The sequence below is a fragment of the Cricetulus griseus genome, chromosome 3 (assembly GCF_003668045.3).
Source record: "Cricetulus griseus strain 17A/GY chromosome 3, alternate assembly CriGri-PICRH-1.0, whole genome shotgun sequence".
NCBI classification, from domain to species: domain Eukaryota; kingdom Metazoa; phylum Chordata; class Mammalia; order Rodentia; family Cricetidae; genus Cricetulus; species Cricetulus griseus.
In genome coordinates, this window is record NC_048596.1 from 59,826,009 (window position 1) to 59,852,851 (window position 26,843).

At 48.6% G+C, this 26,843-nt stretch overlaps 1 protein-coding gene across 1 annotated transcript; it reads right to left on the reverse strand.

The window, feature by feature from the left end:
• Positions 1-638: 638 nt before the first annotated feature.
• On the reverse strand, positions 639-26,467 carry Eps8l2 (EPS8 like 2). The gene is made up of 21 exons (XM_027408953.2): positions 26,246-26,467; positions 23,301-23,424; positions 23,157-23,212; positions 22,269-22,333; positions 8,447-8,608; positions 7,752-7,901; positions 7,592-7,671; positions 7,296-7,444; positions 7,149-7,219; positions 6,889-7,015; positions 6,657-6,745; positions 6,482-6,556; positions 6,102-6,250; positions 5,873-6,005; positions 5,462-5,574; positions 3,118-3,223; positions 2,427-2,546; positions 2,104-2,176; positions 1,841-2,021; positions 1,627-1,759; positions 639-1,497 (listed from the first exon to the last, which is right to left on the reverse strand). The coding sequence occupies exons 2-21, from the start codon at positions 23,342-23,344 to the stop codon at positions 1,423-1,425; spliced, it is 2,151 nt and encodes a 716-aa protein (XP_027264754.1). The 5' UTR covers positions 23,345-23,424; positions 26,246-26,467; the 3' UTR covers positions 639-1,422.
• Positions 26,468-26,843: the final 376 nt, after the last annotated feature.

Sequence of the window (26,843 nt, forward strand, 5' to 3'; positions counted from 1 at the left end):
TGGAACACATGACTGTCCCCACACCAGGTACAAGGTATCTAGCGGTCACCCAAAGATGCATAATTAGCTGCCAGCAGATGGCACCAAAAGCCTGCTTCAAAGGCTGGTCCCTGGCTACTCAGGCAGGTGCCCTTAAAAAGCAGACACCTGAGTAGCTTGGTGCCCCCTCTAAATTGCCAGTGGGTCTTTCTTTTTGACACCTCCCTCATCCTGGAGCAAAGTTCTCCAAATTGTGCCTCTACCTCCCCTCTGGCTCATGCTTCCGGGTCTGTTGGATGTGTTGGATGTTGTTTCTATTCAGAACCGGCTCCTTGAAAGCTAGCTGATTGGAAGGCTTTGTGCCATGCCCTCTGGAGTCTCTCTCAGAAATATCCTAGGGCCATTTTTGGTGGGTGTGGAGGTGAGAGGTGTCCCCTGGCATGGCCACAGCACTACCTGTGGGTGGGCTGCTCTCTGCTAGACAGGTCTTAGAAGGGCCATGCCAGGCTTGATGATACACACATGGAATCCCAGCACAGGAGGTTGTGGCGGGGTGACTCAGAGTTCAAGGCAATGTACTATCTCAGAAGAAAAGGAGGAGGAAGAGGAGGCAGGGTGAGACTGGGGACAGAGCACTGCTACCCCAAGAGACAGACATGTGAGTTGCTAGAAGACAACTGGTTTATTGATATAGCTGTGGAGTCCCCATTCTCATCTCTGGGTCTGAGGCTTCATCCAGTGCTGGGAAACTCATCAGCCACCATAGCCAGAGACAGCTGTTGACCCCGGCTCTTTAGGTGGGATGGTTCATCTGAAGTCAGTACTTATGTCTAGTCCATTCTTAGATCTTGAAAGAATAAAGAATACAGCATACTCTACACCAGCAGGGCATCCAAGGCCTCCTGTCCTGGATCCCCGACCAGGTGGTTCTTGGGGTGCCAGCAGTGTGAAGGGAGTGGGCGAGGTCATCAAGCTGGCCGCTGGGAGTTCAGGCCTATCCTTCAGGTAGTGCACAGTAGATGCTGGGGCAGGAGAATGTAGAAGGAAGTAACACCAGGGAGAGGTGTGGAGTTGGGCCCAGAGTCAGATGGGACAGGAGCCCCAATGTGCACAGGGAAGGCCTGGAAAGAGGCTTTGCCCACCTGGAGAGTCCTGGGGCCTTGGCAGCAGGTTGAGGGGGCACTGGCACTGCCAGATATAGGTTTGGCGGAGGCTGGCCTTGGTTTGGAGAGGAGAGTATGGGTTGGGGCTGGAGATGTGGTAGCAAAGGAGCCATCCATAGGTGTAGCTGGACCCTGCCTGGAGGCAGGTGAGCCAGCTACGCCCAGCCCATCTGTCCTTGGTATAAAATAATACACATATAAAAATAATACTCCATGCATTAGGGTTGGGCCTGCTCAGATGCAGCCTCCCCTCTGCCTCTGGTGACGTGTGCTGGTTCGTCTAGCTGTCCTCTGCCCTCTTCTGGTTCTTGGGATGAATCTTGTTCATAAGCTCCTCCAGTTCCGACCCACTTTGCTGTTTTTAGGAAAGAGATTTTGGACCTCAGCCGGAGGTGGGGGGATAGGGTGTATAGGTCAGGGCTGTGACCCCAGGAGCAGGTGTATGTACAGAAGAACAGACTCAGAAGAGGCAAGAGCTGCTCACCTCCAGGAAGGCCTTCTGAACCATGAGCTGGCTGTACACGCGACTGCCCTCTTCCCCGCACACCTTCTTCAGCTCATCCTTGTTGAGGGAGAAGAGCTGGGGCCCAGTCAAGATTCCCAGGTTCTCCACGATCCTAGGGGCAGGTGGGTGTGAGGGCAGGGTGGGTGTGGTGGTATCCTGGCCCCGCCCCGCCGACTGTGCACACAGGGCTCACCTGCTGCTGAAGGCCTTGGCTTCCAGCCAGGCACGGACTTCCTCGGGCCCTGACTGGTAGGTAAGCGGCAGGTGCACTGGCTGGCTGCGCTCCACGCGGAAGTGGCGCTGTGGCTGTCCCTTGTTGTGGGTGATCTTTTTTATGAGCTCCTCATTGACCTCATCCATTTGTTGGATTAGTTCTGTGGGGCACACGCTCTCAGCCCCTCCAGTTCTTCACCTCTCCACAACCCCTTGCACTGACCCCAAAATGGTTCTACTTACCTTCTTTGTTCCCTGCGAAAATTGGGGGCACTTTGTGGGTGGGGCTGGTAGGACCCCAGTATTTCTGGCCAGACTGCAAAGGGTGGGGAAGAAGTGAGGGGTAAGGTGAGGGGCTATTATGGCTTACCCAAGACCCCTGGTGTGTGGACCAGCCCTTCCTTCCCTTGAGTCAGACCCAGGAACCCACACCAGCCCTGGGCCCAGCTTGGGGGCAGCAGGTTTCCAGGGCTCAGGTTCAAATGTCACATTGAGACCAACTGCACCCCTGACCTTAGGGGCTCTGACTGTATTGTAGACAGAATGGAGCCATGGCAGGTGATCACCTGTTCCAAGGGGGCACCCATGTCCTCCAGCCGAGCCTCAGTCAGGATGTTGCAGGGCACGTAGCCAGATTGGCCACTGCGATTTCGAAGCTTCCACCATTGCCGGCCATCCTCCAGCACCTGCCAAGGTATCAAAATGTCTGTGACACCCACCAATACCCTTGCACAGACCTCCAGAACTATCAGAGTCAGAGGATGGGACCACTGACCAAACCCTTTACAGAGGGGCAGAGTCCTCCAGGTGTCTCCTCAAACCCAGCTCTCCATCATCTGGGCACCATCTTGGCCTAGTGGGCTACCTGGTGCCTGTCTGACCTCCCCAGTCCTGGGGATAGGGTGCCTCTTAACCTGATTCTGAATGTAGATCTTCCCTCATCCTGCTCCACTTTCTGTCCCTCAGTGGATGGCCTGGATTCAGGTTTGGCACAAAGAAAGCTGGTCTAGGGTAGTGGTCCTGGGTGGGCAGGAGTGACAAGACCCTGCTGGCTTCTATTGTAAGGCCACCCACCATTGTAGACCTTCAGGGATTCCCCCAGACATCAGAAGGCAGTCCTGTGCCTCAGCCCCACTGTGGTGGGGCTCAGAGGCGCCCCTGCAGGCCCTGGCCAAGCACCCTGGGAAGATGGGTCAATTATACAACCTGGCCCCACAGCACACCCCATTTCCCCTGGAGAGTAGCCCAAGTCCTCACCTCCAGGACCTCATCCTTGAGCACGGACAGCTCATTGGCGTTGTGTGCTGTGAAGTCATAGAGGATCTTCACATACTTGGCCATGGGTGGCGTCGGCTGGTAGCCCCTGCAGGACCAGAAGGGTTGAAGCCCAGGGCTGGACTGGGGTCTCTTCCTACTTCCCAGCTGCAGCTGCCTCTCGCTCTGCTGCCCAGGTTGCAGAGGAGAGAGGCTGTGTTCATCAGCTGGGAATGGAAACTGTGACACCCTAGCAGGCAGGAGGGGGCAGAACAGACTCCAAGAGGCTGGCCCTGCCCAAACTGTCTCAGGGAGTCTGTTGCTTTGCTCTTCAGAGGGACTAGAGCCAGAGATGTGCCTGGGGAGTGACAGGGTCATACTTTCCCAGTTGACCATAAGGCTAAAGGATATTTTCAGAGTCACAGCCCCTTAGAGGCAACTATGTGTCCTCTGGAAGTCCCCCGGCATTCCTGGAGCAGAGGTGAGCTCTGGCTATTGGTTTACCCCGGAGCCAGGTCACACTCCTGGTTAGTGTGACCCTGATACACGGCAATGCCCTATTCAGGAGCACCAGAGAGGGAGGAGGAATGGGGTTTGGGTGTGTGCCCTGTGTACTGACAGGCTGAGAATGATCCTTAAATGTGGTCCTAGTAGGGACACTGGTTACCGAGCTAAAGAAGGCCAAGAGAAGGGGCTCACTTGCTGGAAATTCTTGTGTCTAACCCTTGAAAGGGAGCCCTAGGATCACCAGGGAGACCCTGGATAGGATTAAGAAGCAGAGGAGGGAGAGTCAGAAGGGGCACCCCCATTTCTTGGGCTTGTGTTTTATTTGCTGTGAGATGTAGGATGCAAAGCAGGGAGGGGGCAACCTGGGACCCCCTATATCGTTCCAGCAACACCACAGTAGCCAGTGCCTAGTAGAGCTGCTGGTAGTCATACATTTGTTTCTTTCTTCACTTTTCTGGTTCAGTAAGTTTCTAACCTTGATTTTAATTAATTTTTTTGAGACACAGAGTCACACTATGCAGTCATTGCCTGGGGCTCACAGAGAGTCCCACTACCTGCCTCTGCCTCTGGGTGCTGGGATTAAAGGTGATCACCATTATGCCTGGCCTTATTTAGAGGAGGAAAGGACTGAGTAATTCTCTTGCTTCAGTCCCCCAAGTGCTAGGAAAAAAAGCCATTACACCTGGATTTTTTTTTGCTATTTGTTTGTTTTTTTGAGACAGGGTGTCATGAAGTAGCCTTGGCGGGCCAAGAGCTCACTATGTCTGTCGACTCAGAAATCTGCCTGCTTCTGCTTCCTGAGTGCTGGGGCTAAAGGCATACACCAACATACTCAGCCTCTATCCCTTTCTATCCTTGACTGTAAAACAAGAAAGTATAGAGGGCTGGAGATATGGTTCAGAGGTTAAGAGCACTGGCTGCTTTTCCAGAGGTCCTGAGTTCAATTCCCAGTAACCACATGGTGACTCTCAACCATCTATAATGAGATCTGGTGCCCCCTTCTGGTGTGCAGGCAGAACATTGTATACATAATAAATAAACCTTAAAAAACAAAACAAAACAAGAAAGTACAGAAAGAACCGATGTGAATTAAGGTTGTGAAAGTATATTTAACTTAAAAAGTTTTCTTCAGTTGTATGTTACAAAGAAGAAAATTGGTGGCTAACACAAAACAAACTCAGTGGTAGTTCTGAAGAGGTTTTGTTATATAATGCTTTGCCTGTTTTTTTTTGTTTGTTTGTTTGTTTTTTAACCTTATAGGTCTTTTGCTTATGTATTATGGTTTCTGATTTTGTGTTTTTATGGGATTTCTGGGTGTGTGAGCATGTGCATTTCTGTGTTTGTATGTTTCTTATTGTGCCTTTTCTTTTCTTTCTTTCTTTTTTTTTTTTTTTTTTTTTGGTTTTTTGAGACAGGATTTCTCTGTAGCTTTGGAGCCCGGCCTGGCACTCACTCTGCAGACTAGGCTGGCCTCGAACTCAGAGATCTGATTGCCTCTGCCTCCTGGGTGCTGGTATTAAAGGCATGCCCCACCAATGCCCGGCTCTTGTGCCTTTTCTTTTTTTCCTGCCTGTTTGCTTTGTCCTATTCTGGTTTGTTTGTGTTTGTTGTTGTTATGAGTGAGAGAAATAAAGGGTGTGGATTTGGGTGTATGGGGAGGATCTGAGAGGAGTTCGGGGAGGCAAAACCTCCATCAGAATATATTAAAAAATATATATACATAATAAAATTGGGCTCTTATTTGGAAAATAGCTATTTTACATGAGAACAAGCCATTGCCACACAGGTGGTGACAAGCACACATGCCACAGCATGTGGCTCTCACTCTGTAGGGACTTACCTGTTACTATGTGGGGAGCTGCCTGGTGGTACAATGTCTTCTGGGGCTGAGGACTCAGAGGAGAGGCTGTGCTTTGGGGAGTTTCGTATGGATAGTCCACTCTTGGGGGCCAGCTGTGGGGAAAGCAGGGAGGCTGGGCTTGATGTGGGGTGCAGACTGGGCTAGAGGGACCATGATGAGTCTCAGGACAAGGGACATAGGGAAGAAGCTATAGGATAAATGTGTTGTGACCTAACTGTGACCTAGGAAAAAGGGTCAAACGCCTAGGTGAGCCAAGGTGGCCTGGCATTTTAGGGGTTGGGGTAGACTGTACTGTTGCTTTAGGGGCCTTGAAGGTGGTAGCCCAGGTGGGATGGAGAGGTGAGCTTGAGGAGGGGTGGACATGGGCTGGGCTGGGGCTGGAGTTCTGACCTGGTCACTGGGCACAGATGCTAGTCCCTCTACTTCCCAGGGAGCTTCCTGTAGGACATCCAGGGGTGGTTCCCAGCCGTTTCGGAACTTGGGTACATAAAGTGGCACCTGTGGCTCCCGGGGCCACTCAGAGCTGTAGTTAGCAGTCCAGAAGGTCAGTCATACACCCTACTGGGACCAACCCACCAGGGACCTCCATCTTAGTTCATATCTTGTCCCTTCTCCATACCGAGGCCTCATCCAGGTCTCCCCCAGTGATTCCCACAGTGCCATCTCTTTGGGGACCAGGTGACCACGCAGGAAGCCCACAGCTTCAGTGGACAGCAAAGGGCTAGAGACAGAGCGTGCAATGTCTGGGCCGCCACAGGTGTTGACAATCTGGACACCACAGTGAATTTCAGTGAGAGGGCCAGCCCACCAAACCCACCAGACCCAGCCTATCACCCACCCACCACAGCTCTACAGGCTGGCCCTCAGGGAGGGATTGTGGCCTCCTGGGAACCTAGACACAGCCTGAATATGCTAAGGTGGGCACTTGTTTCCTCCATCCCAAACCCATGGTGTGTCATTCCGTTATTCTTGATCCCACCCTGCCCCAGCCCTAGTCACCAGATCCAGAGGCCCGAAGAGAAAGTGCACCAGCTCAGCCGCACTGGGGTTTTGGATATGCTTCTGCAGCTTTGCCTGGGGGTGGGAAGAACAAGCAGGTGACAGATGGCGTGTGCATGTGTGAGCCTGTGTGACACCCCACCCTTACTACCAGCATAGGGCGGGGCTGACTCACCAGCAGGTTGATGGCTAGCTTGGTTTTCTGGAAACAGTCAACAAATTCTCCTTCTGGGGGGGGCCGTGCTCGAAGTGTGAGGACACCCTCTGGCAAAAGGTGGAAAGCTGTGAGCCTTGGAGCCCACTGAGTGGCTGTTGGGTCCTGCCTGTTGTTGGATACTGTCGCCATCCAGACTTGACTTGCCACATCTTGCCCCAGGGCTGTCCATCCCTCTTATTCCTGTCAGTACCTGCCGGCGCCTTCTTGCTCTTCTTCTTCCCCTTCTTCCGCTGGTTCAATTGCTTGAAGGCCTCAGCTGCCTTCTGCAGCCGGGCCACAAACAATTCAATGTCATCCAGGGCACAGTTGAGGATTTGCTGTGGTTAGAAGGGGGACCAGGGATCAGCCATTGTCATTCCCACCTGCTGTGGGGACACTTTGGCAACAGCCAAGGCCAGTGCCAACAAGAAGCGGGCAAGGATGGAAAGTCTTGGAAAGTTGGCCACCCACCGTTTCCTTTTCTATTCTCTGAGCCAGCACGGCCCGTGGCTCCTCATCCAGGGATTCCCGACGGCGATAACCTGTTGGGGGACATAGCAGCCACTGAAGGGTTCTCCATAAACTCCAAGGGGAGGCCCCACCTACCCCTCAGCCTACCTGGCTCACTGAATGGCACCGGCAATGGCAGGCCTACTCGGTTCTTGGCCTGAGGGGAATCTCCAGCCTGTCGCTGGAAGGGAATGGGGGCTGGGCTCTGAGGAGGAGGCAGGATAGATTGCCGCTGACGGATCTTTTCCTGGTGTCCCCTAGAGGGGAGAGGAAGGCACAGCTCAGCCTGGCCATGGTTCTCCTGCTAGGTGCTGCCACCTTGCAGCCCTCACTATTCAGGCTACTGTACCCCAAACAAAAGGGCGAGATCCCTCACTTTCCACACCCCCAGGGCAGGGCCCTACTTTAAGGTCTGTGGCCGCATCTTTTTCCCCAGCCGGTGGTCAGCCAGGGCACTCTCAATGTCCTCATGTATCAGCTCCGCCTGGGGACACAGGGGTGTCAAGCCAGCTTGGCAATTTGGCATCTTCTCCCCCCATCCCCCCGGCTGTCTGCCTGCCTTACCTCCACCTCATCGCAGTGGAAGAAGTGAATGTCAGGCTTGCTCTGGTCTGAGTCCTGGCACACCAGCAGCAACACAGAGGGGTAGCGAAGCTGGTTTAGCACTGTCTGGCTGTGCTGCACAGTGGGCAGTGGGAAGTTTTCCAGCTCCTCCTGTGGGAGGGTATAAGATGGGTCAGCAATGCCTGACAGGCTATGGGCATGGATGTAGGCTGCCACCATGAGCATAGATAACATCATGTATGCAGCTGAGAAACACCATGGATGACACCCAGCCATGGATAGATAGTTCTGGCCATGGTATGTGGAATATGCTCCACAGATAGGAACACTTGCGTAACTCACAGGTGCAAAACAGGAACACAGTCCTGACTTGGGCCCAAAGGCAGGGACATAGACACTAATGAGGATGCCCCAGAGCCCCTGGGGCACAGCCATGTCTGGCTTGATATAGACAGCCAGGCTCTTGCAGAGAACAGTGCTGCCCTGGTTGCTCAGCAACCTAGCAGGTGCAGATCGAAGCCAGCCTAGGTTGCCAAAAGTATCCCAGACTCTCCACTGGATCCATTTTCTCCCCTACCCACCCTCAGCTCCATTCCCTTCCACAGACCAGCATGGACACGCACATCTAGGTGAGTTGGGCATCCGGTCCTGCCAATGCCCATGAATTCCCTGCACCTGCTGTTGCCAGCTGGTACCTGAGACTCCACGTCCAGCAGTCTCAGTGACTTGTCGTTCACCTGCAGCAGCACTTCCTGGGCCCAGACCTTCTCCTTGGAGCTCAGCTGCACCAGCTTCCGGATGGCATCGTCCACTGTGGAGATAGCCTCGCTCTTGTCCATGATGAATGTGGCCAGGTGCTAAGGGGACGGTCAGAGGTCACTGCTGGGCACAGCTCTTCTACTACTTAAACCCTGGGCACAAGGGAAGGCCTCAGCCAACTAGGGATCCTGAGGGGTCACACCTACACCTCAGGTAGGAGTAATTGCCCTTCTGCTCTGGTGTATGTCCTTGTTGCTGGCTGATGTCACGATTGCTGACTAAAGTTCTCAAAAACTTTCAGACTGGGGCAGGAGAGAGATGGTTCAGGGGTTAGACCAATAGCTGCTCTTCCAGAAGACCGGGGTTCAGTTCTCAGCACCCACATGGTTGCTTACAACACTCTGTAACTCCAGTTCTAGATGCTCTGATATCCTCTTCTGACCTCGACAGCCATGAGTCACACATGTGGTATACAGACACATACATGCAGGCAAAATACCGTACACATGAAGAAATGCTTTTAATCCCAGCACTCAGGAGGCAGAGGCAGGCAGATAGATCTCTGTGAGGTTGAGGCCAGACTGGTCTACATAACAAGTTTCAGGCTACTCACAGTGAGACTCTGTCTCCAAAAATATACGTAAGTAAGCAAACAAACAAATGGCCAGACCATTGCATAGCCTTGCACCACTCCTTTTGTGTCTCCCCATTTTTGACACCGTGGTACAGGGACAGTGGCATTTAGGAGCCTCAGTCTTTACTCCACTGTCCTGGCCAGCCTCCCTTCTTTGACAGATGTCACCTTCCCTGCTGCTTTTGTTTTTATTTCTTCTATCTTTTTGAGACAGGGTGTAATTTGTCCCAGGCTGGTCTCAAACTGAAACTTGGTATGTAGTTTAGGATGACATTGAACTCCTGATTCTCCTACCCCGATCTCGAAAGTACTGTGATTGTAGGTTTGTGCCACTGTATCTGTATGAATCTGTGGTGTCAAGGATCAAGTCCAAGGCTTTGTGCTTAACACACTGAGCCACACCCACAAGCCCCTCACCCCCCCCTTTTTAAAGAGAAGGTTCCACTATGTAGCCCAGGTTGGCTTGTAACTCACTGTGTAGCACAGGATGTCCTCAAATTTCCAGTAATCCTGAATTACTCAGCTTCCTGAATGCTGGGATTACAAGCCTGTGCCACTTCTTGCCTTTGGCTAGTTTTCTTTTCTTTTCTTTTCTTTTATGTATATGAGTGTTTTGCCTGTATGTATGTATGTATGTATGTATGTATGTATGTATGTATGTGTACCATACATGTACCCAGTGTCAGAGGAGACCAAAAGAGGGTGGCAGAGCCCCTGGAGCTGGAGTTACAGGGAGTTGTCAGCTGCCTGATGGGAGTTTTGGGAACCAAACTTGGGTCCTTTGTAAAAGTCATTTCTCCAGCCCCTGCTTAGTTTTCTTTATATATGTAAGGAGTGGTGGCGCACGCCTTTAGTCCCAGCTCTTGGGAGGCAGAAGCAGGCGGATCTCTGTGAGTTTGAGGCCAGCCTGATCTACAGTTCAAGTTTCAGGACATCCAGGGCTACACAGAGAAACCCTATCCCCACCCCCCCAAAAAAAAACCCTCTAAAAAACAAAAAAGATAACACCCAACCAAACAACCAGGGAAGGACAGGAGCACAAAATCTATGGAAAAATAAACAACTTTTTAGTTTTGTTATAAGCTTTTGAGACACTGTCTCACTGCTGAGATTACAGGTATGTGCCACCACACTGGGTTATAAAAAAACTTTTTATATTTTTATTTTTTTATTATTTCATTTGCTTATTCTGAGGCAGGGTCTCATTTTTTTTTTGCCCTGATTAGCCTGTAACTCACAGAGATCCACCTGCCTCTGCTTTCCAAGTGCTGGAATGAAAGGTGTGTAATACCATACCCAACTATTTTATTTTATTTTATTTAGTTTTAGAGACAGGGTGTCACTATGTAGCTCTGGTTTTCCTGGAATCCATTATATAGACCAGGCTGGCCTTGAACTCAGAGACCTGCGTGCCTCTGCCTATGGAGCTCTGGGATTAAAGGTATGCACCACCATGCCAGGCCTTATTTTTTATTTTTTTTCAACAGAATGAATGGAGCTTTATTAAGAGAAAGTGAGAAAAGAAAATCCTGGTTCTAAAGAAGAAATAATCTCTTTTTTGTTGTTTTTGTTTGTTTGTTTTTTGTTTTTCAAGACAGGGTTTCTCTGTGGCTTTGGAGGCTGTCCTGGAACTAGCTCTTGTAGACCAGGCTGGTCTCGAACTCACAAAGATCTGCCTGCTTCTGCCTCCTGAGTGCTGGGATTAAAGGCATGAACCACCACTGCCCGGCTGTTTGTTTTGACAGGGTATTGCTTGTAGTCCAGGCTGGCTTAACTCTTAACCGTTATCTTCCAAGTGCTGCTGGAATTACAGGCCTGAGACACAACACATACACACTGTATATACATATATACACATATATAGTATTACAGACATGTGATACAACTATATATATATATATATATATATATATATATATTTATGAGTGTGCCTGTGTGATGAATTTGCACCAGTGCCTGTTGCGTATGGATTTCAGAGGAGGGCATCAGATCTTCTGGAAGTAGAACTACGGATAGTTGCAAACCACCGTGTGAATACTGGGAATCAAACCCAGGTCCTCTATAAGAGCAAAGGCTCTTAACTCTAAGCCATCTCTCCAGTCCCTGCTGTAACTATAAAAAGTTATTTATGTGTGTGTTTTTCTGCACATATGTATGTGCACTGTGTGCCTGCAGAGTTTAGAGAAGGGGCATCTGATTCTCCAGAACTGGTTCACAGTGTGGGTGCTCGGAATCAAACCTGAGTCCTTTCATTTATTTATTTTTTCAAGACAGAGTTTCTCTGTAGCTTTCTGGAACTTGCTCTGTAGACCAGGCTGGCCTCGAACTCACAAAGATCTGACTGCCTCTGCTTTCTGAGTACTGCTGGGATTAAATGTGTGCACCACCACTTCCTGGCTAAACTTGAGTCTTTTCAAGAGTAGCCAGAGCTCTTAACTAATGAACTGGTTCTCCAGCCCCTCAATATAACTTTGTTGTTGTTTTGTTTTTCGAGACAGGGTTTCTCTGTATAACCCAGCTGTCCAGGAGCTTGCTCTGTAGACCAGGCTGGCCTTGAACTCTCAGAGATAACACTCCCCTTTGCCCCTGACCCCCTAGTGCTAGGATTAAAAGAATATGCCACCACTGCCGAACCCAATGTAACTTTTTAACAAAGTGAACTAGATGAAGTCTGACTATATTTTTTAAAATGCAAATCGACACTTTTTTTTTTCCTGACAGGGTTTCTCTGTATTGCTTTGGAGCCTGTTCTGGAACTCCCTCTATAAACCAGGATGGCCTTAAACTCATAGAGATCCTCCTGCCTCTGCCTTCCAAATGCTGGGATTTAAGGCACGTGCTACAAATGCCTGGCCAGCAAATTGAAACACTTTTTTTTGGGGGGGGGGATTCAAGGCAGTGTTTCTCTGTGGCTTTGGAGGCTGTCCTGGAACTAGCTCTTGTAGACAGGGCTAGTCTCGAACTCAGAGATATGCTTGCCTCTGCCTCCTGAGTGCTGGGACTAAAGTGGGCCACCACTACCCGGCTGCAAATTGACACTTTTGTTTTTGTTTTTGCTTTTTTCAAATTGACACTCTTAAAGAGTATTATTTCAGGAATGTGATGACTATTGACTTTTCACCTCTTTTACTGGCCAACACTGAAAGTCCCTGTGAGCTACACTTGTGTGTTTAGACACAGAGAAGAGGTGCTCCCATCCTGCCAAGTCTCTCTACTGACAAATTGGTGGTGACACCTTGAAAAGCATATATTTGCATCTTCCCCTCCCAAGTTTATTGCAGGTAACCTGTACAGATGCAAGATTCAGTTCTGGTTGATGGCTGCAGACAGGCTCAACAATGAGTAACCAGAAACAGTGCATAGGAGACAAGTCTTCCATTTCTGTGAAGCAGGGTAAACACCAAACAAAATGCCACACAACTAACCAAACAAAATCATGCTGCTAGGTGATGAAGCAAGACTCAGGAAACACCAGAAGACTGAAATCACAGAGTCCATTGACCTTAGGGGAATGACAGTAGAAATCAGGACAGAAACTTCGGCAGGGTGTGGTGGCACCATGCTGTAATCTCAACCCTTGGGAAGTACAGAACAGGAGAACCAGGGGTCAAGGTCCACTTCATCTACATAGTCTTCAAGGGTAGCTGGTCTCAAAACAATCAAATAAATAAAACTCAGCTGGACATGGTGATAGATTCTAGTAATCCCAGCACTTGGGACGTGGAAGCAGGGGAATCAGGAGTTCCAGGCCAGCCCGGACTACTGAGTAAAACCCTGCCTCAAAACATATGAATGAATAAATGCATGAATGACCTGTAATAAAATAATTTATGGGTCAAAAATGAAGTCACGACCAGGCAAATGGCAGTGGCTCAATCCTAGTTCTCAGAAGGCAGAGGGAAGTGGCTCTCTATAAATTCCAGGCCAGCTTGGTCTATGAGTTGCAGCTCAGCCAGGGATACAAAGTATGACCTTGTCTTAAAAATAGAAAAGAAAAACAAGGAAGAAAGAAAAGAGAAAAGCAAACAAAACCAAAATTGAAGTCACAGAGAAAATGTAAAAAGATTAAAAAAATATTTGGAGTTGAATAAAAAATTTACATATCGCAATTTCTAAGATAAACTAATATTTCAGCAAAACTTTTAGCTTTCAATGAATATATTAGTTTTTTTTAAAGCACTTAAGATCAATTATCTAAATTTTTACCTTAATAAGCTAGAAAAACCTGCTGGGTGTGTGGTTCAGAATCTTGTCTAGCATGTACAAGGCCCTGGTTTCCATCACTAGCACTGAAACTAAACAAACAAAGCTAGCAAAACACAATAAAACAAGACCCAAAGTATATAGAAGGAAGGAAATGAAGGGCAAAATCCACAAACTAGTAAGCAATCAACACAAAGTTTAAAATTTAATAAAACCCAAAGTTAACTCCTCAGCAAGGGTTATTAAAGACTATACTGATGTCTAAGCGGGATATGGTGGGGGTGTATTCCTATAATCACAGCACTATGGGAGCAGAAGCAGGAAGGTAACTGCAAATTCAAAGCCAGCCTGGTCTATGAAGCAAATTCTAGGCTATCTAGGGATAACTTGAAAGACCCTGCTACAAACAACAACAACAACAACAACGCCCCCCTTCCGCCCACACAAAATACCACAAAGAAAGAAACAACTACAACAATAATTAAATAACAAAACAGAAACAAAAACAAAACAAAACAAACAAAAAAACAAATGAGCAAACAAAGATACTGCAATGATTTTCAAAAACCAAAAGAAAAGAAGAGACATTTACTGCAAATCGTACAGACATGAGAATGAAACCCCTATACAAAGAAAATCAGTGGCGCATGCCTTTCATCCCAGCACTCAGGGGGTATAGGAAGGTGGATCTCTTGAGGCTTGGTCTACAGTTCCAGAACAGACAAGGCTACACAGAGAAACCCTGTCTCCCAAAAAGATAAAAAACAAAACAAAACGGAAAAACAAATTTTAAAAACCCAAAACAAAGGAAACCTTACACCCAGAAGCCTCAGTGGTAAATCCTAATAAATATATAAGTAAGAAATGGTATGCTGCACAGACAGTCCTTCAGAAAATAAAGGGAAAGGATGACTCCCCACTATCTTAGGTCAGCACAACCCTGATATCCAAACCTAAACCTACTGTAGTCATCATATAGAAAGTTGAAAAGATCTCTAAGGGACATTTTTTTTTTTTAAAGTCTTTAGGACTTGAAAAATAGCTCAGTGGTTATGAGCACTTACTGTTCTTGCAGAGGAGCTGAGTCTAATTCCCAGCACCCACATCAGGTATCTCACAACTGCCTGGAACTCTAGCTTCAGGGAGCCAATGCCTCTCTGACTGCCCTGGGCACGTACACAGACACACGTACATACACATAAATGTTGTGGAATATTCTGCACACTGTGTGAAAATGTGTTGCTGTAATATGGTCTAATAAAGAGCTGAACGGCAATAGCTAGGCAAGAGGTATAGGCAGAAAGAAAACTCTGGGAAGAAGATTCAATCACCAGCTAGAGAGGAAGCAGCATGGACAGTACAGAGTAAAGGTAACAGAACCATATAAAAGAACGTAGATAAAAAAATGGGTTAATTTAAGTTATAAAAACTAGCCAGGAACAAGCCTAAGCTAAGGCTGAGCATTCATAATTAATAATACGTCTTTGTGCCTTTTTTTTTTTGTGAGCTGGTGGCCCAAAGAAAAATCTGTTTACACATAAATAATAAAAATTATAGCAGTCACCTGGCATTGGTGGCTCATGCCTTTAATCCCAGCACTCGGGAGGCAGAGGCAGGTGGATCTCTGTGAGTTAGAGACCAGCCTGGTCTTCAGAGTGAGTACCAGGATAGGCTCCAAAGCCACAGAGAAACCCTGTCTCAAAGAACCAAAAAAAAAAAAAAATACTATTTATTTCAGGGCTGGGCATGGTGGTGCACTCTTTTAATCTCAGGACTCAGCAGGCAGAGGTAGGCAGATCTCTAAGCTTGAGACCAGTCTTGCCTACACAGCAAGTCCAAGACAACCTGTGCCTATCTGAAAAAGCAAATATTTATATTTTAATTCATCCACCTGTCCAACTATTTGTTTATGTATTTTTCTATGCATGTGTGTGTGCCTGTTTATTTGTGTGTTTTCCTGTGTGTGTATGTGTGTGTGTGTGTGTGTGTTTTCAGTTCCTATGTGCCGAATGCATGCCGAAGCCCATGGAGGACAGAAGAAAGCCCTAGGTCTCTTGGAACTGAAGCTGCTAGTGCTTGTGAGCTGTTATGTGGGTGCTGGGAATTGAAGCCAGGTCCTCTACAAGAGTACCTGTGCTCTTAACCACCAAGCCATCACTCTCAGCCCATTTTTAAGGATTAAAAAAAAATTTAATTATGTGTAGGTGTGAGTGCCTGCATGTGTGTCTGTGTGCATGAGTACAGGTGCCTGTGGAGGCTGGAATTAAAGTTAGCTGGCCTTGGACTCCTAATCTGCCTGTTTCTACCTGCTAAGTGCTAAAGGCTGAGATTATAGGCTTGTGCCACCATATCCAGTAGTAAATATTTTGTTTGCTTCTTCTTCTTCTTCTTCTTCTTTTTTTATTTAAAGAGACACAGTCTCTCTGTACAGTCCTGGCTGTCCTGGAACTCACTATGTGGGCCAGGCTGGCCTTGAACTTGCAGAGATCCTCCTACCTCTGCTTCCTAAGTGCTGGGAACAAAGGAGTGTGCTACCATGCCCAGCTGTTGGCCCATTTATTTATTTGTCTGGCTTTCGAGACAGGATTTCTCTATGTAGACCAAGCTGGCCTGGAACTTGCAGAGATCTGACTGCCTCTGCTTCCCGAGTGCTGGGATTAAAGGTGTGTGCTACCACCTTCTGGCAAATTTGCTTCGTTTTTTGAGACAGGGTCTTACTCTCTAATCTAGGCTGACCTGGAACTTGCTATGTAGATAGCCAGTCTTGCATTTGTGGTGATCCTTCTGGGTCAGCCTCTGAGTGATGGGTAATGATTGTGTGTCAATACACCTGGAAGACATTTCAAATAAACGAATGTATCCCAGATATCAAAGTTTATTCAGCATTTAAAAAAATGAGTGTGGTTCTTTACATTACCAGCAGTAAACAAATCAAAATAGCTTTAGAAAAAACATTTGACAGAATCCCTTTGTGATAAAGGGAATGTCTCCAAAAGCATATGATAAAATATGGAATACCTTTTCTTTAATTGGGTGTAAGGCAGGGACATGTCCTCTCTTCATTAAACATTGTACTGGTTGTCTTAACCAGAGAATGGAGACAAGAAAAATAAATGACATAAAAATAAGAAATAAAGAATGGGCTTTCATTCATTTTATTATCCATTTATTCATGAATGTATTTCTTGATTTAGTTGCTTCTTGACTTATTTGTTTTTCTCAAGACAGAGTTTCTTTGTGTAGCTTTGGCTGTTCTGGAACTAGCTCTGTAGACCACAGAGATCCACCTGCCTCTGCCTCCTGAGTTCTAGGATTAAAGGCGTGTGCCACCTCAGCTGGATTTTTTTTTTTTAATTTGTGTGCTGTGGAACAATCCCTTTCTACACTGTGAATGGTATTACTCTCATTGTTAATAAAAAGCTGACAGGCCGGTAGCTGAGCAGGAAGTAATCAGGAAAGCCTAACTGAGGGAGGAGTGAGAGGAGGTGGCAGCCAGCTGCTCAGGAAGCAATACATGTTAGAGGACAGGGTAAAGCCACAAGTCACATGGCAATACATCGATTAATAGAAATGGGTCAATTTAAATGTGAGAGTTAGCTAGTAACAAGCCTGAGCTATCTGCCAAGAATTTGCAATTCACAGGAGCCTCTGTGTGGTTATGTGGGAAGTGGCTGCTGGGTGTTTGGGAACAGGTGGTTGGGACAGGAAACATCCATTTACGTGTGTGTGTGTGTGTGTGTGTGTGTGTGTGTGTGTGTGTGTGTGTGTGTTGCACGCCTTTAATCCCAGCACTTGAGAGGCAGAGGCAGGCAGATCTCTGAGTTTGAAGCCAGCCTGGTCTACAGAGTGAGTTCTAGGACAGCCAGGACTGTTACACAGAGAAACCCTATCTTGAAAAGCAAAAACAAGAAAGAAGGAAAGAAAGAAAGGAAATAAAGAAAGGGGGAAGGAAGGAAGGAAGGAAGGAAGGAAGGAAGGAAGGAAGGAAGGAGAAAAAGAAAGTCTTGTTTACAAGGAAATCTCTAAATTCATCAAAGTCTCAGGACACTTGACAACCATACTAAAATTCCATTGTCTAGCTATATATAAGCAGCAGATGATTGGAAGACACATTTTCCATGTGTTGTGTACATTTCTTGGTTGTCACCACAGCTGTCTACTTGGGCTTAAGATCCTATTAGCATGAGTAGTAAAAACGTAGCCATTTACCCAGGACTAGTAAGCCATGGAGGAGAAACTACAGCTCTTGGCGGAGAAACTACAGCTGCCACTTTATATTACATCAGCATAATCCCTAATTACATTCTAAATATTTGTCCTTATGCCCACAGATAAGTGTAGTCCTCACCCTTCAACAAGGAAAGTTCTCATTGCAACAAAAGGAGACAATTACAGAAAACCACAACCAATCAAAGTGTAGAGCTGTGGAGCTCAGTCCCAGTGATAAATCTACAGAACAACTCCCACACCTACAGCTCAGGGACCATTGCAGAAGACGGGGAAGAAAGATTGTGTAAGAGCTGCGGCATCAGGGAGTTTGCTGTGAGATTATGTCTCCTAGGAATGTCAGAAGCTAGCCTCATAAAGTCTCACCACCATGACTGCCTAAGCATGAGCTGAACAAGGATGACAACAACAGACATGTCAAAGTAGATGGTGGAAAGCCCATGAGACCTCAACCTCAATCCTACACAAAGAACTGCAGGGAACTGAGGACTGCTGAGAATAGGAGAAACAGTTTTCCCTAGGGAAGAGCACACCAACTGGTTACCCAATACCAAACGGCCAGCCCTGAAAACATACATTCAAGTAATATTGTACAGACCAAGCAGGTTGTATATTTAGGAACATATATGTATATACATGTACATGTATATATGTAAGAAAAACTAATGAAAAAAGTGATCCTGAATTTGAAAGAGAGCTAGAAGGGGTATATGAGAGAGTTTGGAGGAAGGAAGGGGAAGGGAGAAATGATGTAATTATATTGTAATTTCAAAAAATAAAAGAGGCTGGCGCCATTGCTCAGTTGTTGAGAGTACTTTTTGTTCTTGCAGAGGACCCTGGTTCAGTTCCCAGCACCCAGGGCAGCTCACAACTGTCTGACACTATAGTTCCAGGGAATTTGATGCCCTCCAATGGGTACCAGACATTCACGTACTGTATATACATACATACAGGCAAAACACTCATAAATAAATTTAAAAAATTAAAACAATAACCAAAGTAAAAAACAAAACAAAAATAATACCGTTTGTGCCAGATGTGGTGGAACATGCCTTCAATCCCAGCATTAGGAGACCTGAGGTAGGTGGATCTCTATAAAAACCACCCCAGTCCGAATAGTAAGCTCTAGATCAGGGATAGATAGTGAAAGCCTGTCCCAAACCAAACCAAAGCAACAATAAAACCCCACATGATGATTTATGGGGGGGACATGATATGAAAACCATTGCACTAGGGAAGCCTTTCACAATACCATTTGTAACCCAAAGAATAATTTAAAAATAAATATAACATCCACAATGAAAGTCAGAAAGCATTATTAAAAAAAAAAAAACTAATCATTTTACACAATGGAGCCGTAAGAAAACAATGACATCCTAAAATTTGCAGACAAATGGACAGAAGTAGGAAAAAACCTTCCTAAGTGAGGTAACCCAGAACCAGAAAGACAAATATAGTATGTACTCACTCATTAAGTGGATACCAGACATAAAGCAAAAGATACCCAGCCTACAATCCATAACCCCAGAGAAGCTTGAACCCTCTTCCAGAAACACATGGAAGCAGATGCAGAAATCCACAACTAACCAATCGGCCAAGCACCTGGAGTACAATCAAAGTGAGGGAGGAGCAAAAATATGAACAAAGGAGTCAAGACCATGATGAGGAAACCCACAGAATCAGTGGACCAGAACTAGTGAGAGATCACTGACTCAGGTCTGACAAATGGGGAACCTGCATAAGACCGAATTAGACTCCCTTAATATAGGTGACAATGGTGTGACTGGGACAATATATGAGGCCACTGGCAGTGGGTCCAAGAACTAACACTAATGCACAAACTGACTTAGTGGAGCCCATTCCATATAGGCTTAGCCTAGACACAGGAGTGTGGGGGTGGAGAGGCGCCTTGGTCCTGCCTCAACTAGATGATGGAACAGACTTAGTAGACTTCCTAGGGGAGGCCTTACCCTCTCCTAGGAGCAGATGGGAGGAGCAGGAAGTGGAGGGAGTGGGAGGGAAGGAGGGAGGGGGAACTGGGATTGGAATGTAAAAAATAAATTAATTTAAAAAAAGGGAAAAAAACTAAAAAACTAAACGTGAGCACACCTTTAATCCCAGTACTCAAAAGACAGAAGTAGGCAAATCTCAGAGTTCAAGACCAGCCTGCCTGGTCTATAGAATAAATAAATAAATAAATAAATAAATAAATTCCAGGATAGCCTGGGTTGTTATATAGAGAAACTCTGTCTTGAAAAATGAAAAATAAAATTAAAGATGCCTTAATAAATGGAGAAACATCGCATGTTTGTGGATGGAAACACAAAATATTGTTAAGATGTCAATTCTCACCGGGCCATAGTGGCACACACCTTTAATTCCAGCACTTGGGAGGTAGAGGCAGGCGGACCTCTGTGAGTTTGTGTTTTTTTTTTTTTTTTTTCTCAAGACAAGGTTTCTCTGTGTAGCTTTGAAGCCTATCCTGGCACTTGCTCTGGAGACCAGGCTGGCCTTAAACTCACAGAGATCCGCCTGCCTCAGCCTCCTGAGTGCTGGGATTAAAGGTGTGCGCCACCAACGCCCGGCCAGCCTAGTCTACAAAGGGAGTTGCAGGACAGCCAGGGCTACACAGAGAAACTGTGTCTCAAAAAACAAAAACAAACAAACAAAAGATGCCAATTCTTCCTAAACTGACAATAGATTTGACTCAATGCCAATCAAATGCTAGCAATGTGCTTATTTATTGAGAGACAGGGTCTCAAAAAAATAAATCTGATCATGAGCCTAGATGTAAAAGGCTACCCTACCATGAAAACACAGGAAAAATTCTTCATTGTTAGGCAACTACTCCTTGGAGGTTTAAAAATAACCCGAAAAGAAAAATGGGCAAATGACTAGATGTCTCCCAAATCAAATATGTCTGCTCACCAAAAGACAATGATACAAATTACCTAATAGAGGAAGTTTTTGTTTTGTTTTGTTTTGTTTTTGAGACAGGGTCTCTCTATGTAAGCCTAGCTGTCCTGGAACTCTCTGTTTAGATCAGGCTGGTCTTGAACTCACAACAATCCCAATGCCTCTGCCTCCCAAGTGCTGGGATTAAAGGCATGTGCCACTATGCCCAGCATAGAAGCTATTTCTAATCTACATGTTTAGCCATATGCACAAAATACTTCTATAAAGCCAGGGCACCTCAGTATAGCTGAAACAGGGCGGTAGTGGGGGAAAGCCTGGATTGGGCTGTGGAAGAGATAGTTGGAAAGTCCTCCCATCTTCTGTACATAGTTTTCTTAAAGTAAGCTCATGGAGCAAGAAACAATGGTGGCTGTAAACTACAGCATCTCCCTTATAGGACAACAATCTAAAAAAGACAAGTGTTGGGGATGCAAGATGGATCAGCATTCACTACTTGCATCAGCATTGCTAGGGACTAGGGTGGGGTGGCTTTGAACACAGGGATATCTGGAAGAAGTCTAGTAGTGATGGAACTGTTCTGTGTCACACTATGACAGCAACAGAACTGTACCCCACATTAATTTATTGTGTAAAAAGTCAAAAGAAGCAAGCACAACTTCAGTGCATCCTATTGTTTCTCAGCCTCTCTCTCCCTCTCCCCCCCTCTCTGGGCCTCAGTATTTTCATCAGAGAGGGGCAGAAAAACCTTAGTGATAGCCCTGCTCCACTGTCTCTGAGCAGACAAGAAAGGTCCCAACAACAGCTGGGCAAAGTTAAGCAGTATAGACTGAAGTCCAGGAGCCAGGCTGGATGCTCCAGGTAGTTCCTCACCAAGGAGGACAAAGTTCCACTTCTGAGAAGGGTGGCACACTGTCTGCAAAGGAAGAGGCCAGAGGTGACCCATCTGTGCCTCCATGCCCTGTCCTTGGACACTGGAGTTGCTGTGGTCACCATGTCAAGGCCCATTTGGTCCAGTTGGGTGATCAGAACCTTGACCACCCAAGATAGCAGGACTGAGGAGCCATGGGGATTCCTGATGGTTCTTGTGGTCCATTCTACAGAGGAGGCAAGGTTCTGAGGACAGCAACCTGTCTCACTTCTGGGGTTTGAGTCTTGTGTGCCGTGAGGAGACAGGAGAGAGTCATCAACCAGGGGACCCACTGCCAATGCTGGCTACTCGGGGGCTCCTCTTCTACTTCTCTGTCATTCTTCACTATTATCTTACAAGCTCAACTAAGTCTATGGCTAGGAACCCAGCAAGCTCCCAGGCCTGGGAAGGACATTTTAAAAGACAGTTCTTGAATTCTCAGTGCAAATTAAAAGTGACTAGAAGGGCCACTCAAGCTGGCAGCTGGTCAAAGGGCACAGGTTATGTCTAGACTCAGCAGTGCCATCCAAGCTCCCTGTAGCTCTCAATAAAGGGTGTCATTGTTCCAACATGTTCCTCCCAGTGCAGTTCCTTGTTTTAGGGCCAAGATGACAACTTCCTTCCATGGTCTTTTCTGAGCTACACAGTGACATGGATGGTGTGGGCCACAGGCACCCACTTCCAGCACAGGCTCCAGGGAGGCTCCACTATGAACTCCCTCAGCCTTGAGGAAAGTGGGTTCCCTACTGTGGCTGGGCTCGAGAGCAGCACAGGGCAGTCCTTTGCTCTCCCTTTGCACGTCTTCCCGAGCCTCAGCTTCTCTATCTGTCCCTGGAACAAAGGGAAGAGGGAGGGATTTCCTGGTCCTCACCTGGACATGGTACTGTGACGTCTCATGCATGATGATGTTGGAGTTAGAGTACTTCTTCCTCTGCTCTGGAGGGAGAGACAGATGTCATGTCAAAGAGTAGGACCCAGTCTAGTGGGACTTCACCCCCAGGAGCCACAGTTGAGAGGAGAACTGAAATGAGGGTGCTGCTCTCTAAGCCCCTCACAGCCATTTGGGAGGACTGCAGGCTGGAAAGTAGCTCCTGTGGGGACAAGAGGGATCCACAGGAGGCCCTCTGGCTTGGCCCTATGACAGCCCCAACTGGCAACCTGTGGCTCCAGAAGACAGATTCTTATTCAGAGTGTGTTGAGGGGGGGCAGCTCCTCACTGACGGTTTGTTTGGGTGGGGGCAGGAAACTCAGGCTTATGTAATGGAGGCTGCCCACTTCCCTAGGGAAGGAGTCCAGGCCAAGCTATCCTTCAAGCTACCACCGGAATACGCCTGGTCTCTGGAGCTCTTGCTTCCCAGGCCTCCAGCTTCTAGCATCTAGCACTCTGCCTCCAGAGGTGCAGAGGAGGGGCATGGCTAGGCAGGAGGAGCCTGGTCCCCTGGAGCAGATACCTGGCAGCTGGGTCCCATCTGACCCCACCTACTCGATCAGGTTGCAGGGCTGCACAGAAGAATCAATATTAATGCTCCTTGAATTATTCGTAAAGGCCTCTCCCCTTACAGCATAGCAGAGAGCAGTCAGTGGCCAGGGAGCTTTGCAGATAGACATCCAAAGTTCTCAGTGGATTAGGGTTCAAAGGCCTCCTCTGGGCACTTTGAACTAACCCAGGCTAGAGCTCAGCCTTGGGACAAGCAGGGATAAAACTACCATGGTACCATTCATCTTTCTTAAGTCCATACCATCCTTAAACTTTACTCACCAAACAAGTCCTTTGCACTCATCTTGGGCACACCGTCAGACCGGCCCAGGCTGCCACTGGAGGGGGAGAGGCAGGTGAGAGCAAGGCTCAAGTCCCCCCCACCCTTGGTGGGGGGGACTTGAGGGGAGATAGGACAACACTTACTTGGCAGCTCCTGGGCAGCAGCTCATGGCCCCTGACTGGCTCATGGTATCTCCAGTGGTGGCCAGCGGCAAGGAGGACAGACCTCAGTCTGGCTGGAGTCTAGGGCCCAGTGCCTGGCTTCCACCTAAGAACAGAGGAGCCTAGCTGACACATGCTCCTGGCCAGGCTACGCCTTGGTCTCTCTCCTCTCTTATTCTTGGTCCAGGGACTAGAACCTCAGTGCATAGCGTTTCCTCGGGAGATCCCCAGGAAGCAGAGTCCTCCAGACCCCATGCTGTTGCTGGTGGCCATGGAGACCCCATCTGGCCTCAGACCTTTGATTCTCTGCAGGGATGCTTCTAGAAGCTGTCAGGGAGGCTTTGAAGGAGGGACTGGGTGAGGAGTACTCTGGGGAGAGAGGACAGCTCTCTCAAAAGCCCTGAGACAGTGAGAGAGGTCAGCAGCAGAGGGTAAGGCTGGAGACCTAAGAGGGCACAAAGTATAGAGGGACCCTAATACTCCTTCCCTACCCCCAGGCTTCACTCCAAGGGACCCCAACATATACATGGGGACATGCCCACAGGGTCCAGCTCCTCTAGTTTCAGCAAGGAGACCAACTCTTAGCTCCCTGTTGGGAGACCCTGAAAGGGTGGGTGGTTGTAGGGCAGAAGTTTTGGGGGTGGTAGGCCTTCTCAGTACAAACCAAGGTGACCATATGCAAGGCCCCTCCATGAATAGACTTCCCAGCCCTGACCTCCTCCAGCTACATCTTATGGAAATTGAGGCCTGGCCATCGATGATCGAACTTTTCTTATAGCCTAGACCTGGACCCTTCTCTGAATATAACAGAAGCTGGTGACCTGGGCCAGCCTGACATCAAATGAGGGCTGAAGAGACCTTCAGTGATAGGCTGCCTCCATGCCCCTGGAATGGCAGGTAGACAGCATTCCTGACTGTCCTTCTGGGGCTCTATGGCCACCTCTCCCTGAGGTCTTGGGTCTATATACTGTCTACCTCTGGCTGATGTTATTAACAAGGCCACCATGTCTCCTAACTTTAGCATTTGAGTATGCCAGGGTGCTGGTATGAAAGCTCAGGTATAGGCCTGTAATATTCTAGTGCTTTCTGGTTTGACCAGGTCTTGTGGGGTGGGCTCCCAGGAGGTAAGGCCTTAGCTATTACCTTGACCAGCATTCCTGCTGCACTCCTAGCCCCCACCCCAGGTTCTGGCTTGTGAGAAGAGGCTGGGCCAGATTTGTAGGTCCACCTATCCATGGAGAATGTCCGGAATGCTCATGACCTCAGTAGGTGAGTCCTGGTGTTTGCTTAATGGGATTCCTGGCTAGCTCAGCCAAGGGCACCAGGCACGTGGGGCCAGGAATACACACAGCAGGGCAAAACAAACTGCTAGAGACCCAGGCCTGAAGGCACACAGACTCGAACAGGCTTGGACACGCATCCCTGCCCTTGGGGAAATCTAGGCCAGGACCTTAGGCCTAGCTAGGAGAGATGACACTGGGGCTACCTCTAGCCTGCAAAAGGCTCACTCCCAGGAGGCTTCTCCAGCTGAAGTGGGGTGAGGAGCAGGAATCCAGAGAATTCATTGCTGGTGAAGATGGAACACCCTGGCTCAGTAGGTGATTTACTGTAGCCATTTTCCGGGTTGACGGGAGGCCCAGCATGCTAGAGTGTTTGGTAGGTTTGGCAGTGGAAGGGGAGGAGGCCCTGGCAAGACAAGGAGGGCGGAGGAACTGGCTCCAAGTTCAAATTCCAGCTCTACATGCTGAGTGACCTTGGGGAGGGGTCAGCTTAATCACCTGGGCTCTTAGCTGTCCTCGTGGGAGCTGGGTGTGGCCCTGGGATGGGATGGGGGAGTCCCTTGGGTCCTGGCTGGGTCCTACTCTGGGAACAAAGTTCAGGGATCATGAGGTGGTAGCAACAGAGGTTGAGATGGACTGAGAAGATGTTGGTGAGAGGGGATGGCTTCACCTGAAGAGACTCAGGCAGGCTGGGTGAGAGTGACGGGCCAACCAGTCCTGGGTAACAGACAGGTCTAGTAGAGGTCTATGCACAGATAGGACCACATAGAGTCTAGGGTGGGAGGGGCCCCAGCAGTGTCCTGCCTCCCTCAACAGCCGAGGAAAGCTGCATAGGGGAGACGTAGAGAGAGGGGTCTGTGGACATGCCTTCCCCTTCACTGTCTCCGGGGATACCTTCTTGTAGTAGCACAGACTTGTCAGTCCCAGGGACCTAGGTCAACCAAGCTGTGGATGTCAGTAGGCCCTTCCATTTGCTGATCTCCCTCAACTACAGGATCTACTTCCAGCTTCTCCCCATTCCCCCGAGACTCCACACCCCAACTTTGACCTGGAGACTGACCCAGCCTGATGTTTTCCTGGCTCTTAGTTTCTTTTGGGCTCAGACAGGCAGGAAAGGCCAACTTTCAGGTACTGGGTGGTATGCCCACATCAGAGTCAGACCCTGAAGGAGGTCCAGCCTGCTGGATGGAATGACGGCCCTTCCTTCCTCACTACCTCTCTTGTCAACTGTCAGGTTCCCCTCATCCGCCCCAGGGCTGGGAAGGGGCCGGGACCGGGGCGAGTGAGTCACACACACACCACTGGCTTAAAAATATCACTGAACACTGGCCTCCGCCCCGCTGCACCGACGGGGCCTCAGCTGAGCGGTTCTTGGGCTAAAAGTCCAAGGGAGGCTCGGGCCCAGCCTCTCTCCCAAGTTCCTACGCCCCAGGCCCCACCCGCAGCCCCCAAACCCCGGTTTTGCTATCCCCAGAGTCCGGTGATGCAGATCATCCCAAATCTCACACTCGGATGTCCTCAGATCCGGTGCTGGTTGCCCTCCAAACCCAGAGTCCAACCCAGAGTCCCGGGCCAGAGACCCACATCCCATGACCACTCTGGGAAACTGAGGCCCAGATTGGCAAACTCCCTGGCTGAAGCGCTCACCTGCTCTCAGGCAGCCAGTGCCTGCGCTTGGCTAGTCCCCTAGGTCAGTTTGTCTGCCGGCCGTCTGTCAGAGCCTCAGCGGCTGTGGAGCTCCCTCTCCCCGGACAGGCGGGACCTCTGCTGGGCCGGATAGGCCGGGGCGGGGCTGTGAGAGGAGGAACCTGAGCGACAGGTTACCCAGTCACCCGGGAGTGGGCACCAGGGAGGCTGAAGGAAGGGGGCGGGCCTGGGGCACCACTCCCCCACCCCCCACCCCCGCGCAGCACAGTTCCTCCTCCCTCGCCTCGGTCTGTCCTCCCAGCGGTCCCCAAAGCACCTGGGGCCCCTTCGCAGCTGGCCCTGAAGTGCAGGGTGCGGCCGGCCCCAGCTGCTCTTACTGGCTAAGCTGCAGTAGCAGGTGGAGACCTGGACCGGCTTGCATGAGCAGTATGGAAGAAGTCTATGAGGGTTGCAGTCATGCGGAGCTCTCAACCAAGCACCTATCAGGTGCCCTCCGCCCCCAAGTTGCACTGGGACAGAGCTCTTCAGTTGGTCAGTCTGGGGGTTGGGATATTGGGTTCAAGGATATTGGGTGGGGGCCTTTCCATCCTTCACATAA

Bases quoted from the DNA above. Each gene is read 5' to 3' on its own strand.
- Eps8l2 (XM_027408953.2), bottom strand. From the start codon at position 23,344: ATGAGCCAGTCAGGGGCCATGAGCTGCTGCCCAGGAGCTGCCAA. The intron at 3,224-5,461 runs GTAAGTCCCTAC...CTGGTCCTGCAG, and splicing joins AGCTCCCCACATAGTAACAG to GGGCTACCAGCCGACGCCAC. The intron at 2,022-2,103 runs GTAAGTAGAACC...TGTGCCCCACAG, and splicing joins TTTCGCAGGGAACAAAGAAG to AACTAATCCAACAAATGGAT.